General features: G+C 43.3%; 1 protein-coding gene across 5 annotated transcripts in view; it reads left to right on the forward strand.

Moving 5' to 3' along the window:
- Window positions 1-13,586, forward strand: part of elf1 (E74-like ETS transcription factor 1) — a 42,492-nt gene extending 28,906 nt beyond the window's left edge. For 4 of the 5 annotated variants that reach the window (XM_006803217.2, XM_006803218.3, XM_006803216.2 and 1 more), the window contains exons 2-10: window positions 2,088-2,392; window positions 2,860-2,916; window positions 5,653-5,827; window positions 6,248-6,352; window positions 6,460-6,621; window positions 6,750-6,833; window positions 7,502-7,694; window positions 7,780-8,139; window positions 10,505-13,586. In XM_006803217.2, the coding sequence (XP_006803280.1) occupies window positions 2,321-2,392; window positions 2,860-2,916; window positions 5,653-5,827; window positions 6,248-6,352; window positions 6,460-6,621; window positions 6,750-6,833; window positions 7,502-7,694; window positions 7,780-8,139; window positions 10,505-11,297 (2,001 nt within the window). In that variant the 5' untranslated portion in view covers window positions 2,088-2,320 and the 3' untranslated portion in view covers window positions 11,298-13,586. The remainder of the gene's footprint in view (window positions 1-2,087; window positions 2,393-2,859; window positions 2,917-5,652; window positions 5,828-6,247; window positions 6,353-6,459; window positions 6,622-6,749; window positions 6,834-7,501; window positions 7,695-7,779; window positions 8,140-10,504) is intronic. The other variant, XM_006803219.2, reaches the window with a different exon arrangement.
- The last annotated feature ends 1,748 nt before the right edge of the window (window positions 13,587-15,334 follow it).

Genomic DNA, 15,334 nt, shown 5'->3' on the forward strand with positions numbered 1-15,334 from the left:
GCACATGCAACCACTGACATAGTCTGGTACATTGTAGCAAACTGCACATAAACACAAGCATAAAGCATAGAAATAAATAAATTATATTTACGTTCATCTTTCTGCCTGTTGATTTGATAACAGCCATTTCTTTGTCATCTGATAAGTGGCTGGTGACTGGATGCTGATTATTTACCCTTCAATAGGCACAGTCCTTGATAGCTGAGATGTACAGCTTGATAAACGTCCATAAATCGAACACAAACTGCAACTACAAAAGGGGAACCAAGAACGTCTGCAGCGGAGAACATCTGCTAGATCAGCAGCGTGTCTTCTCAGATCTGCTGCGAAGCTGGGCAGGGCCCTGTCAGAGTGATTGCATGCGCTACAGATAACACACATTTAGTTTGCAAAACATGGATCAAGGCTTCTGTTGTAAGTGTACGAGTACACCAGTGGAAATGGCAAATGATTTAAAAAGCAGACATATGTGTTTAACTTGGAAGCCTCATACAGTATATCGCTTCTGCTTGAATCTGGTAATTCCCAGTACCGAGCATAAAGATGCCAAGAAGTCCAGCACACTGAGCTCCAGACAGATGGCGGCAGCGTCCAGCCCTGGCGGAGGTGGGCATGGATGCTGCAGCAGGGACAGCATGAAAGATTGACTGGAGTGAAACACTAGCCTTCTGATTAAGTTTCCTCGTCTCTCTTCTGTTTCCCAAAGCAATGCTTTCCAGACAGTAACTGCATGCTACTGGTCTGTTTGGATGCTTAGCAGAGAAATACACTTTAATGTGTTTGCTGGCTGTGCCCTGTGAGCTGCAGAAGTCCTTCACTATCACCTCCTCTTCTGTTCCTTTAAAATACAGTTCGGCCTGGTATGCAAGTTTGTCACTCATACAGGCATTTAAAAGCAAATAAGCTCCGCCCTGTAGCGGTGGCAAAAGCAGGAATAGCGAGTGTTTGGAGGTGGGGGAAGGTACCAAACATTTCCAACTTACTTCTTTATTCCTGCTAGCTCTGATCTCTGGGAAACAAGAGGGAGGGACTGTGTTTGTCGCCCCTGGGTTTATACTTATACTTTAACCCAAAATCAGCCCCTCCTACCCTTCATTCCCGAAACCTGCCTTTGGGTATCGATTGCTGGGACACACCTAAAGACACACACACACATATACACAACAAGAAGTGCATGACCACCAGTTTCCCTTCAACACAGGCTGTGATCACAGTAACTCCCCGAGGGTCAGTGCAGAGGGGCTGCATCAGACGAGTGATCTTTTGCCTGTGTGTGTCTGCATGTGTGTGTGTCTGCATGTGTGTGTGTGTGTGTAAACAGGGAGGGTTTGCTCAGACTGCTCATGTGATCATAATATCAACCCCGCTGAGCCTTATGATCTAAGGCAGAGTGCTGAGGGGTGTTTCACATCGAGGGGCAGAAAAAGACATCTGTGTTTAAATCAGAGTGAACTGTGCAGTAGTTTGGTGAAAGAGAAAACAGATTCACTCGTAATACTCTCAGAAATCCTGTTTAAAAAATGTATAAAGTCGGTCTCGACCTTACAAGTTCAAAAACAGCAGAAAATTCTGTCACAGTAATTTTTATTGGGTTTTTTTGGGGTGATGGTCCTGATGATGTCACCAGGAGCATGTAACTTTTCTACATGCTCACGTTTATTTCCAGCATTTAATTGAAGCATAATCAGTCAATCTGGAGCATTACTGACAGATTAATTGATCATTAAACAAACGTCTGTTTATTAACACTGTAAATGGAGTATTTCCGCTTTTTATCTCTACCGTTTGTATCCACATTGATATTTTCAGTGAAAGTAACTGCACAGATTGTAAATAAGACATTTTAAACCTGGTGACACTAACGTTTGTTAATTAGTGACTTTTTTTTTAAAGGTTTTTAGGCTGATCTGATTTTTCAGCATCAGATCAAAACTAGGCATGACCCAGATAACGCCTAAGCTGCATAGATTTGAGCAGGTTATAGATCTAACCGATGTAAAGTCCCAGGAGTTCCACTTTATGAGGATTTTCTAGTAAAATTACTAGAATTACTGCTGACCTATCACCTCTGTCTCTCCATCTTCCAGGTGTAGATGCTTCAGGCGCAGCAGGGCCCAGCCTCCGTGTCAGAGTGGGACGAGGCTGCTCCCACCTGGGCCACAGGACTCCTCTGAAACTTGGCTCGTGGTCTCTCTCTGAGCAACAACTGCTCAGGTTAAAAAGACGGGATTACAGGGAGGTGAAACTGAGTCTGTCTGCGCTGGAGTAGTTATCGCTGGGATTTTTTTAGGCTGCTCTTTGACTTTGAAACTCCGCTACCATGACGACGGCAGTACAACCCAGCGAACTGGTGTTTGAATTTGCCAGCAATGGGATGGACGAAATCAACCAGGTACAATCTCACCAGAGAAATCACTTTTTCAAATGCAACTCTCTGTTGTTGTTGATTTTTTTTCATGACTCGACTTATAGGGTCTGCATTAGCATTCAAACCCGTCGAGCTCAGTGGCCGACCGTCTTTTCCTACATGACACACTGTATGCAATCCTGTTGACAAATGAAATACATTTCAAAACAAACAAAACTAGTGTAAACGGCATGGCCACTGGGGTAGGATTAGCCTGTGATCTCTACGTTTGACGACACAGAACGGGAGGAGGATGGAGCCGAGAGGAGGTCTGGGAGAAGAGTGTGGGCTGCCGGTAGCACAGAAACGGAAAGACTGAAAAACCTGCAGTGAGGCTAGGGTGTGTGGGAGGCAGAGGGTGGGGCTAGGACGTCAATGTGTTTATTACCCAAAGGTTACTGTGTGCATTCGATGTCAACTTGTGCCTGTGTGTTTTTTCATTGCTCGGTCAGGTGTGCAGTTATCTCTTCCCCACACCCGGGTCTGAATCCTGTGGAGCAGGCTTGATTGTAAGTGTGGAGATGTATGTGTGTTTATGTGTCCTAGTATTTGTATGTGTGTATCTAGAGTGGCAGGCTGTCATTGGATCCCTGAATAGCACCAGTTCAAGCCTAACCTGATGGACCAGTTACAAGGCTGTTTAGAAGGGATGGGATAATTCCAGCAAAAGGTCTTGTATTGTTCCAGTGCTACAGTTCTGTGACTCGCTGCACCCACTTGGCCTGTTAGACAAGCAGTTTGCCTCTATTTACCAACTCATGAAAATACCCCCCCCCCCACACACACACACACACACACACACACACACTGAACAACTCACAATGGCACTTCTGCAGCGGCCATTTAGACATTTAAAGATTTTATTTTCTCGCCACAGTAAAGCTGTCGGAGCTGAGTAAAATCACCAAGTAGATTCTGTAACGATTAGCCTCGCTATATTGGTTTTTAAGCCAATGTGTAGTTTGAACACAGTCGGGAGGGTAGGGAGACACAAAAAGGTCCCAAAATTTCCTCCATTTTTAAACTACATTATAAAGGCTTTAGGTAAACAAGCAGCTTTTAAACGTGATGGTGTCTCTTACGTTACGCCAGCTACACTTTCTCAAATATCGTGATGCGGATATAGAAAGTGTACAGACAGTTGGACTACGTTGTGGTTAGGCAGGTAAAGCAGAAGAGAGTGGGGTGTGGGGGAACAGGCTGCACAGATGCTGTGCTTTCAACGCAGAATGGGGAACTCAGAAATGCAAATTGCTTTATCGCCTGTGTTTCCCTACTAGAAACACTATTTAGGTCAACAAAGAGGAAGAAGCCGTTAGGATACTTGTTGTATGTGCAGTATAATTTGTGTTGCATGCAGGGTGCTTGTACCACCTTCTCACCGTTTTACTCCTTTAAACAACAGTTTCACTCTTTCATAGTTCTCGCCGGATTATCAGCGGGTTTGCACAGCGAGGCAACTCTGAATTGTTCACAGAAAAAAAACGAATCAATTTAACATCAAAACAACAGCGGAGACGTCAGCAACATGTGTCTGCCGCTCTGTCAGCAAACTGTGTGGGATCACAGGCTGTCTGCATTTAGTGGGAGAGGGTGGGAAAGGCTGCCGTTTCAGACGCAGACAAATAGTCGGAGCGGTTTTATCTCCTGACACACGCTTTGTTCTTATTCAAGGACAGAAAACTTAATTTAAGTCAAGCTGGGAAAATGGGGTAGCCTCACTGTCTCGCACTCTGATAGTATGTCTACCAAAGAGCCTGATTAATGGGATATTCAGTGCATGTCAGTGAGACGCTGATAGCACTCGCAGTCATAGCAAAATCCAGGGTTTTTAGTACTCCCAGGAAGCCTTGTGGTTTTCTGCTTAGATGGCACAAGCTGTCTGTATCTGGTAGAGGTACGGTAGATATTATGCAGGGCCACCTCCTCCCTCGACTCATAAACACCTTATTAATAAAGAAGAATCCACTGCTAGTGCTGCTAAGGAGGGCTAACCGTTTAACACTGTGTCCAAATAATGAGCCAGTCGGTTAGGTTCCTGGTTAAACTATAGCCGGGATGGGTATGCAGCCACGCACACTCGAATGCCCCTCTTCCCAGCCTCCCCCCAGCTCAAGGCCTGGACACCTGGTATGCCCCAGAGGGCCAAACCAACAATGGACACTTGTGCAAAGAGACAGATAAGCCTTTATTCATGTTCCTCCTACCACACCTTTTTGTCTTTCCTTTTAATCAGGTCATCACTCTAGGAATGTGATTTAAGGTGTGTTTCATTGATCGACATTGTTTGTCTAAAAGTAAAACAAATCACAACACGGATCATTTGATGTAAGTCAGCGACGTTCTGACACATTGTCATTTAGAGACCATTTCTCACCAAGCTAAACGTAGTAGCTTCGTCTGCCTGTCAGCGGCACAGAAGAAATGATTTCAAAGCATTTTGAAGTGTAGTGTGCTGCCATCTGCTGGTGACCAGGTGACTACATGTTTTACATCAAGTTGACTTCTTTATATAATGGTTTATTTGAATGATTATTAAGTCAGCGGTCCACTGGATTTTCATGCTGTGTTTTCTTTATACTATTTGAGAAGTACTGTCAGGTTTTGAGAAGCACATTATGCACATATTCAAAGGACTGAATTAGCCTCTGACTGACACAAACCAAGTGCCCAGTGAGCCCTTTTGACATGGTCTCTATTGGTGGTAATTCCCTCTTTCCCGTCGCTCCTTCCTGCATCAGATTGTGCCATGCCTGAAACGAGCTAGCGAATTCCCAAAGCACATTTAGGAGATGATGAAGGGTGTGCTTGCCTGCAATTCATGACTTCATGCATTAACATTCATTTGGTTTTATATAATTTCTGAACATAAGATTAACTCTTCAGGTGAAGTGGGCTAGAACAAACAGCTGCTTCCTGGCTTCTTCAGCAGGCTCCTCTGGACCAACAGCACCGCAGAAATGAGCTCTCCTCCATGCTACGCGCCTACACATTAGCTAAAAATGAGTGTGAATCTACAGTGTTTCACAAGGCAGTAAAAATAAGAGTCGTGTTTTAACATTATCTTGATATCGTGTGGTTTTTATATCACATTTATGACGTGCTGCAGAGGGATTGATTGTATTTTTATTGCATATGCACTCAAAGACGTATGTGCAAAGATCCACGGTCCTCTACCTCCGAGGGGCATCGTTAGTGTTACAGCATCTCAAACCTCTCTGTCTGTGTGTCTGCTCTCTGTGCAGCTGGACGACCCGTCAGTATTCCCAGCGGTGATTGTTGAGCAAGTTCCCGCAGCCGATCTGTTGCAAGTATACTCGGGGCTCGAGTCCGATGAGGTGACCAACGGTATCATGGTGGATACCACTCTCCATGTGGTTGAGGAACCATCCATCTTGGAAGGAGGGGTGGATCTCACAGGTGCGCATGCAATAAACGCTGAATTTTAATGAGACTTAATAAAACTAACAAAGCACACAAGTGGAAGATGCAAAGCCAGAAAATTACAAACTACACGTTTAATTTCTGCTCCGTTGCACAGCACAAACAGCCTTCTTAGGTACTCTTGGAATTAATTCATTACAATTAATCTGTAGGCTGACCCACAAACTCTTCACTGAACAGCGAGTTACCTGAAAATTCAGAACATGCAAGCATGCATTCAGATGCACACGAGCGTCTTTCTCCTTAAAATGAAAAACGCTTTAATGCACTCTCCTTGTCCTCTCCTTTGTAGCCATTCACCTGTGTTTGACCTAGACTTCTCAAAAAAGTCAATTATGCAAAGCATTAGCCTCCGAGTATTTCTTATTAATGGATTTGTTGTCATCTGGTGGACAGAAACAACAGTCTCAGGCACAGAGGACAGCATGGAGACAAATGAAGCAGCGGCGGCTCTTCTTAACATGGAGTCTCCGAACAACATTTTGGATGAGAAGCGTATGCGTAAGTTCATTTGCATGCTTATTATTCCACAAAAACGTCAGCTTTGATCTAACGCTGTTCATAATTGCAGCTTGAAACACTTTTCTGTATCTCTTGTTTATGCTAAGTTCACACCTATGGCACTCTGCTTGAGTCAGACCTGACATATGCCCCACTGAGGCCTGACCAGATGGACGGCGTTGCCCTTGACATGTCCGTAGACGAGGACACCTCATCTATGGATGAGATTCCCCAAAAATTCCCCTTAAAACCTCAGAAAAAAACCAAAGGTAAGACATTTTCCTCCTCCTCCTCCTTTTTAGAACTCCCTCACTAAAAATTCACTGTTGTAGGTAATTAGATGATTTCACTGTGGCCTTTCACCTCATAACACACTACTCCATAATTTGAATCATAGTGCGAAAGCCGCGGGCGGTCCGTCCCTGCTCTCCCATCACCACCCCTAACCTACCACTCAGGAAGAAGAGCAAAGAGGGCAAAGGTAAGCCTCACTAACTAGTCCACTTCTCTATAATCAGCCAATAAAAATCAAGGTCTGTCCTCCTCTTGTGTACGCTCCATTTCCTCATGTGGAGTGTGCAAACAGCAGTCCTCAACCCCTGCAGTCCAGTGGGGTCGAATCTAGGAGAGTTAATGGATGAGGGGATCTCAAAGTGCTGTGTTTCACAGGGAAACAGAAGTGATTGCAGGCTGGAGGGCACGTTGATGCTCTGCCGATAGAAGGAGACTAGTGGTGCGCCATGTAAAACCTCATTGCACCCTACAGTGTGACTCAAAGAGGAGGGGACTGGGGACAGCAGGTTCAGCTGCACACATATACATCACCCTGTCATGGTGTCTGGGATTCAACTGACTACTGGGAGCGTTGCTGTTTTTAACCACTTCTGGCCGAAGCATTTCGTGAATTAGAGTAATCTACTCCCCAGACTTGATATAATTAATTTCATCCCAAGGCACGCATGTACACATACAATGGCTGGAATAAAAGAGCAGCTCCTCCTGTAACCCTGTGGCGTTCATATATTCATAAACTGTACTACTAAATGAATTATAGATGTCTATAGCACAGCTCCAAGGCTTCGTCGTGAATGTCTGACTCACTTGAAAGTTAAAAACAAGACTAAATTTATTTCCCCCCCCAATTTGCAGGCAATACCATCTACCTGTGGGAATTCCTTCTGGCCTTACTGCAGGATAAAAACACCTGTCCCAAATACATCAAGTGGACACAGCGGGAGAAAGGCATCTTTAAGCTTGTGGACTCCAAGGCTGTCTCAAAGCTGTGGGGCAAACACAAGAACAAACCTGACATGAACTATGAGACCATGGGAAGAGCTCTCAGGTAAATACTCGCATCATTTTTCTGAGCAACACTGTGCATCATCAGGAATGACTATAATGTGTTGGACATCTATTTTCTTTTCTAGATACTACTATCAGAGAGGCATCCTGGCTAAAGTGGAGGGCCAGAGGCTGGTCTATCAGTTTAAGGAGATGCCAGCTGACCTCGTGGTGATTGAAGATGAAGAGACGGGTTCTGATACCAATGTCGGCTACGGCAACCAGAGATCGACCAACGGGCGGTCTGTGGTTCGTGGAGGGTCCAAAGGGCACGGAAGAGCTCAAGGTCAGCAGCACGTCTCGGTGAAACAGATGAAGAAAGAGCCAAACAATGAATGTCTCTACCAGGAAGCTAATGGTGGACAGGCTGAGCAGCTCCTCCAGTCTGTTCATATGCTGCAAGCCAACCAAGGGGCCGGAGTCCAGGAAACAGCACAAGCTTTAAGGTGAGCGACTGTGAAAAACACCAGAGTTTTATTTTTGTTTCATTACTCCACAGCGGATACCAGAAAATCATTCTCTGCTTAATGATCTTTCAAACTAGGGCTCGATGGGTAAATCAGTTGGTATTAGCTTATTCTGGATCTATCTGTCCATATGTCAGCAAAAGTAACAGATTTGCAATACAGAAAACCCAAGAGTGAGTTTGATATATGGTAGAGTCGGTGTCTCTAATAACTCTTTATCCACCAGAAAACACAGATAACACTGAGTCAGATCTTATGATTATTTACTTTCTTGCGAAGAGCTAGACTACAAGCTTGACGCTGTTGTCGTGTGTGATGAAAATGTGCCAAATGCTGGTAATCTCAAAGGCTAGAAAAAGGGGTAGCAGCTAGCTTGTCTCTGCTGATTGCCTCTTAAGAGCATTAAATGCAAGACTCTTATAAGCCATTGTTCTTAGACACGAAATATGCCCAGCATTCAATTCTTCAGACACACATGTGTTTCATGCTTTCTTGTCTTTGTGATTTTTGTGTAAAACAAATGAAGTAAGAAGTAAGAAATCATATAATCATCATCCACCAAAATGCATGTCAGTCAGGTATCCTTACCAATAACATAAAAAACTTGGTAATTATAAAATATAAATGCCAGTATTAATCTCAAATAGGGCTGCCACGGTTAGTCGACTAGTCACGATTACGTCGACTATTAAAATCGTCGACGACTGATTTAATAGTCGACGCGTCGTTTGAAGCTTTGTAAGATCACAAAAGACACAGGAATAATTAGTGGGATTTAAGAGTGTAATAACGGACTGAAACAGAAGATGGCAGCACTGCATGTACAAGGATGCCAGCTGCCGTTAAACCCCGAAGAAGAAGAAGCTGTGTCCCAGAATTCGAAGCGCAGTCCAGCTCAGTTTACAACAATGGCGGCAGCTAGTTAGTTTTAATATTACTCTTATTATTCTTTCTGGGTCACAAAATAAACGTTTAACATATTTTCAGGCGAGAATGTAGCTGTGTAAACCTCAAATATCTGCTTAGTTTATCAAGACACCACATATTTTCAAAGGCGCTCCGACGTTTTCGGAGACGTCTGTTACCCACTAGCTCGATAGCTAGCCGGGAGCAAGGCTAACTAGAGCCCGTGAGCACACCGGACTCCCGGCAAATCGTTTTCAAACCCACCGCCGTCTTTCGCTACTCAGGTTAAACATGATATATAAGTTACTTAGATAACTTAAAAATGTTATTGTTTGGCTTTTTTGTAGTATTTTATTTGTTCCTGAGTAAATCGGTTTGGCTGAGATTAAAGTTATAGTTTTCACACAGCTGAATAAAAGTCAAGCAGACAGCTGATTATCAGAAGTGTGAGATGCTCGAGAATATACTCCGGTGTCCTGTTATATTTTAGATAGCAAGGAGTTTATTAAACTTCACCGAAACAATCTGCAAATTTCATTAAAATTTAATAAACTATCATCTTGTCTTTACTTTTAGTTAGCACATACCTTAAACACTTAAAGCCGTAAGCTAATGATAGTTATATAAGAGCAGATGCTGCTGGTGCAATAAGCTGTACGTTTTACGTCCAATGGACGATGATCTGATTAGTCAACTAATTGCAAAAATAATCAGTGACTAGTCGACTATCAAAATAATCATTTGTGGCAGCCCTAATCTCAAATGATACATATGCTTAAATCTTACTCATACTCACGCATGCATCATAGCGTTGGGCCTGATATTCACAGATCGGTCTTATATTAGTGGCGGTGTCTTGTTGGGGGAACTCAATTACATCTCAAAGCCTCATATGTACAAAATGTCACCTTTTGAGATGCAGAGTTTCATTATACATAATAAAATTGTGAGGTGAACACAGCAACAGCCAACCCAGCAGAGCTGAAGTAAATCTTTACTTTATATAATTCATTTTTTTGTTGTTGATGTGAGTAAAGTGCCAGATCACCTTTAGATTTTTATAAAGTGCATTTCTTCCTCTGGCACAGCTTTACTTTGCATTTTATTTTTCTGTTGCCAAGTCTGCTGCCTGTATTACCAATATATTATCACAAAATTCTACTTTTTTTTTTTAGTGGTTAAACATTGTCTGCTGTTAGAAATTGAAGAGACTCATAATTTCCACAGTACAGCTGTCAGCACAATTTGTTATTTTAATAAGGGCATTAGTTCTGCTTTTTAGGCTCATAGCTGTGCGGTCGCTAATTTTCACAGTAGGTGTCCGTTAAAAATAAACCTTGTATATATTTGCAAAGATATAAAGAGAATATTCAATTACACCAACTCTGTCAGAGACAGTGAAGAGACTCACCTACATCTTCTGTTTTTATTTCATCAGGACCATTAACACCCCTGCATCAGTTCCTATGGTCCTGACATCTTCCGCCTCGCTTCAGTCTGTTCCCCTCACTGTTCTAGCCAACGGGGACTCCAGCCACTCCCCTTCTCGGGTTATTCTCCACACCATGCCCTCCACGACAGCAGGTGGTAAAGATGTGCTTACCATCCATACGGCTTCTATAGCAGGTGGGGCTAACAGCCTGCAGGATGGCCTCCCGCAGCAGCTCTTGGTCACCAGTCTGGGCTCATCTGCCTCCTCCTCCTGCACTTCCCCTCCAGGAGTCATTAGTTCCACCGCTTCCAACCTCAATGGTCTCCCCCGCCTTGTCACCATTAACACCACCTGCGGGCAGACCATGGTGGCACAGCAGCCCGGCACCGTAATTGCCACTGTGCTCAAATCTAGCGACCTCTCAGGGCTGCAGGTGAAAGAGGAGATGCTGGACCCCACCTACTTTCAGTCGATGGTGAACGGCGATCCATCACTGGCCGCACATACATTTGAAAAAGAGGAGATGGAAGCAGGGGAGGCGGAGCTGCAGTACAGGACTGTTATCATTGATACCAGTCAAAGCCAGGGCCCAGAGGGCACAAGCGAAACTATAATTAATGGACATTCTTCTCAGAGCAGCAGCCCTAGTGAGGGTCTGACCCCTGTGGAGGAGCTGGAAGTGCGTGGAGAGATGTCCCTGCAGCCGGAGCAGGGAATCAAAGGCCTGCAGGAGCTGCCGGTGTCTGTTCAATTGCCTGCAAACTTTATCCAGATAAAGACAGAACCTGCAGAGGCTTAGTGCTGCAGGACTCTAAAACAAAAGCTGAACCAAAATTGAATCCATTTTCTTTACCTACCACAGTGATCTGATCACAGATCAGAACGAGGGATCTTGCAGCTTTTAAAGGTTGGTCAGTTCAGCCTCAGGATGTATTGTTTACCAACATATTTGTGACCATGTGCCTAATTTTAAAAATCAAGGGAGTGTTTAGTTTTTTTAAGAAGTAACTTTTCAGATTTAGGATTCTCTCTTTCTGTAGACACAATCCCCAACACACACACACACACACACACACACACACACACAAATGCACACATATGCACACATATGCACACATGCACAAACACAAAATGCTTTTGTTCCTTTAGGAGAGTAGCCATTGGATAAACCAGGGATCCCTGTCTACCAAATGTGCCAGTTAGCTGTTTTTGTTTTTTTTTTACTTTTCATCTCACTGGACTCACGTGTTTAAAGAAAAATGCAAGAAACCAAAAATCGGGGACTGAATGCCAAATGATGCAATGACACGAGACATCTGACAATGTGTGAGTGTACCTGATCTTTACATCGGGTACGAGTTACTTTTCGCACGGGAAAGGATGTCGTGTCTGCTGGAAAAAAGAGAAGCCACACATCTCGGAGTTTAATTGAAGAGTGCCTTACCGGAAGTTCAGAACAGTTCAAGACCGTTTGTTGGAAACAGCTGCGTAAGGGATGAAAAACGGACTAAATACCTTCACAGACTTTCAGACTTCCAAGAAGTTATTACGCATTTATTTTCATATAAACAGAATAGGTATGCATTCACTCTCTAATACCCTTGGCCTTAAAACACCGTGTTACTATGGAAATGGGCATTTTCCGTCTACCAAGGACAGTGTAACATCAAAACTGTTTGTATAGAGCTGCAGACCGAAGGCACAGCAAGATAGGGAGGCACAAATGGAGAGGAAGAATACACGAGATAAAACAGATTTTATCAGTCTCTGCCTCAGAGGCTCCGAGGTTTAAATCCTGTTGTTATAAAATGGAATATATATATGAATCTATAGATAAAAATAAATAAATATATATATATATATACATATAATATACAATTGAAATTCAATTTTAAGGCCACAGTGAATTTATTTATTTTGTGAAATCCTAAATTCTGTGTAAAAACCAGGCACATTTGTTTTCTATTTACATGTAAAAACCTGAGGGGAAATACAAAGAATATGAACGTTAATACCAGGAGGCTTATTTGGTAGTTTTTTGTAAGACCAACATTTTTCATGTGTATAGCTTTCCATATAATCAGCTTTGGTATTTCCTTGAGTTTTGGACTCGAGTGTTCAGTGCAGCATGATTACTCCACTGTTATATTCTCTTATATCCTCTGATTTAAACATGTACTGAATGTTCTTTTCATTCCTTCTGATCAGCGGACATACCTCTTTATCTTTTTTAACAGTCAAGCAGGCGAAACTATGCATTCAAATATATATTCGCTGTGTATGTGCTGTACAAAGTATCAAATGTAACAATTCACATGCCTTTGAAATCCTTTCTCTGTTTCGTCATTTGTTTGGTACAAAGAGGAATCAGTGCTGGTTTTTTTGTTTTGTCTCAAGCTTTTTCCCCCTCCTTTCTCCTTCTCCTCTCCACTCCTGTCACCTTGTTACCTCTTGTCTGGTTTTCTCTCCTCACCGCCTCCTCGACTGCTCTCGGCTCGGGTCAGTCGAGTCTGTGCCTTCTTTATTTGCTGTCCCACTTGGTTAAGAACCTCTCAGGCCAGCCATCTGATTGGCCCCTTGGTCCTGCCGGGGATGAAGCCATATTGATCCTGAGTGGTATCCCGGCTAAATTGGTTGTATTTTCCAGCCAGACTGTAGCTGCAGAGTGAGGACATTCAGACATACTGACCTCCATCTGCACTGGCACCTAAGGACAGGTGTTAAACGCTACTTTACAACCTCACATCAGCCAAAAGGGCTCTGGGTCTGCAAAGACACTCTGAATGTATACTTGTTTTTAAAGTACATGCTTTTTTTTTTTAAGTACATGCAGCCTATAAGTACACTGGGTTACATTTGCATTAAAATCTGTCAGTCTTTCGGTGGGGATTTGCTGCCTGTCTATTCCTGTATCTACCCTTCCTTTTTCTCAGAGCACTGTTTTACTGTCTGTGAAACATTGAGGTATGTCCACTGCTTATGTTTTTGTTTGCTTCTTATGACTTGGGTTATCAATGGCCTCCTTTATGCTGAATATAGAATAGATTTTTAAGAAAAAGTCAATATGCTAATTAAATGCAAAATCGTATCTTTTGACTGTTCTCTCTCTTTCTTTTTATTTGTTGCTGTTTTTGCTGGCAGAACGGTTTGGAACAAGCGAGGCGCGGATAAAGTGTCATACAAGCTTTTTTTTTTTTTTTTTTTTTTTTTGGAGAAATTAAACAGAAAACCGAATTAAACTTGGAAACAAATAGCTTCCAAGCGGTTACTAAGTCCATTCATTTGCGCTGTTGCGATAATGAAACTATTGCTGCCTTGAAAATTCAGAGTTGTATTGTTGGGCTGTTGAAGCTTTGGGGGACATTTGATCACATGGTATTTTGAGAGAAAGAAAAAGCTACTGTAGAAAACTGGATTGGAGCCATTAGCGGGCCAGAGACTGATTGGACTGTACTTAAGAGCTCTGCTTCTCCAGTTGCTGTGGGTGGATGAATACATTAGCATGTGACATGCCCAGAGCTGAAGACAGACGAGTCTGTCACCACAGTTTGCATAGTGAAAAGTGTGTGTGTGTGTGTGCACGTTTAAGCTGTGGTTGGCGCGAGAATGAGTTACACTGAAGTGGGTTGATTCTTTTCAAGCATGTGTTATGTTGATGTGTTTGTATATGTGAGAATGGAGTGTTTGTGTGTTTGGGGTTTACATTGGCTTGGAGTGACTGTGTGTGTGTGTGTGTGTGTGTGTGTGTGTGTGTGTGTGCAGGGTCAGGAAGTCTTCTGGCATCGGGGCTTGCCTACCGTGCTCCATCTACACCCACATACACAGCTGTGTACCACACAATCCAATCTTGCCATAGGGTTACACACACACACGTGCACACACACACACATAGAAACAAGACCAAGTTCAGCCGCAGCCACCATTACAACCTTCTTCACGCCACTGAACAGCTTCCCGGACCTTTTTCAGATGAAAAAAATAGTTTGAAACGGGAATGAAATCATCGCACAAGCTCCACATTCGGCAACAAACAGCCCTCCATTACATCCAAGCAGACACTTTGCTTTTCTGTTGAGCGGTTCATCGATTGCCTGCCATAGGGTAAGCGGAGGTTCTTATGGATTACTAAAATAATGAAAGGCTACTAGCAGCCGTTATGTCTGTGCTATTCCTTTGGTTAGTGAGTCAGAGACCCTGAAGATGGAGTGAGAGCCAGGTCCTGGGAGAGGAGGACTATTTCTGTGTCGCCTGCAGCCACTGACACAGCGCGAGTGTTTACTGCTGTGCCATGCTGCCTCTCACAGTGGGAGCAGTTGAGGGATGACGGCTGACATTATTGTGCCTCCAGCCTGTAGCAGGAACAGTACAGGGAGAGCTTATTTAACCATCAGGTCACCAGACTGACTGCAACATTACAAAGAAAAGGAGTTGATGGCTGCTGTCTTATGGCCGCTGAAGCTTTGTGCAATTTATTAACAGCATGCAGGTGAAGTCAGATTCAAATGGAAACCATTTTTATTTTTACGTTACTCCACAGAAGCAGATGTGGATGTATTAAGGACAGCGAGGTACAGCGTGTTTTAAGATGTAAAAAAAAAAAGAAAAGTGTTGAAAATACCTCACCTAACCTTTGATATTACAGCAGTACACCTTTGTCTACACAAGATGGCACTGGTAATACACGTGTCCTCATCAGAGCCGAGCCTCAGTCTGGATCGAAGAGAAGTATTCCTTCAGGTCACTAATCTAAATACAGACACTCTTCATACATTGGTTTTCACTCTCCTCCACCCCAGAATAGCGACTTGCGTCTGGAAACGAAGGAGCGATTATTTG

Source organism: Neolamprologus brichardi, chromosome 2 (genome assembly GCF_056152115.1).
Source record: "Neolamprologus brichardi isolate AB-2024 chromosome 2, ASM5615211v1, whole genome shotgun sequence".
Taxonomy (NCBI): Eukaryota; Metazoa; Chordata; class Actinopteri; order Cichliformes; family Cichlidae; genus Neolamprologus; species Neolamprologus brichardi.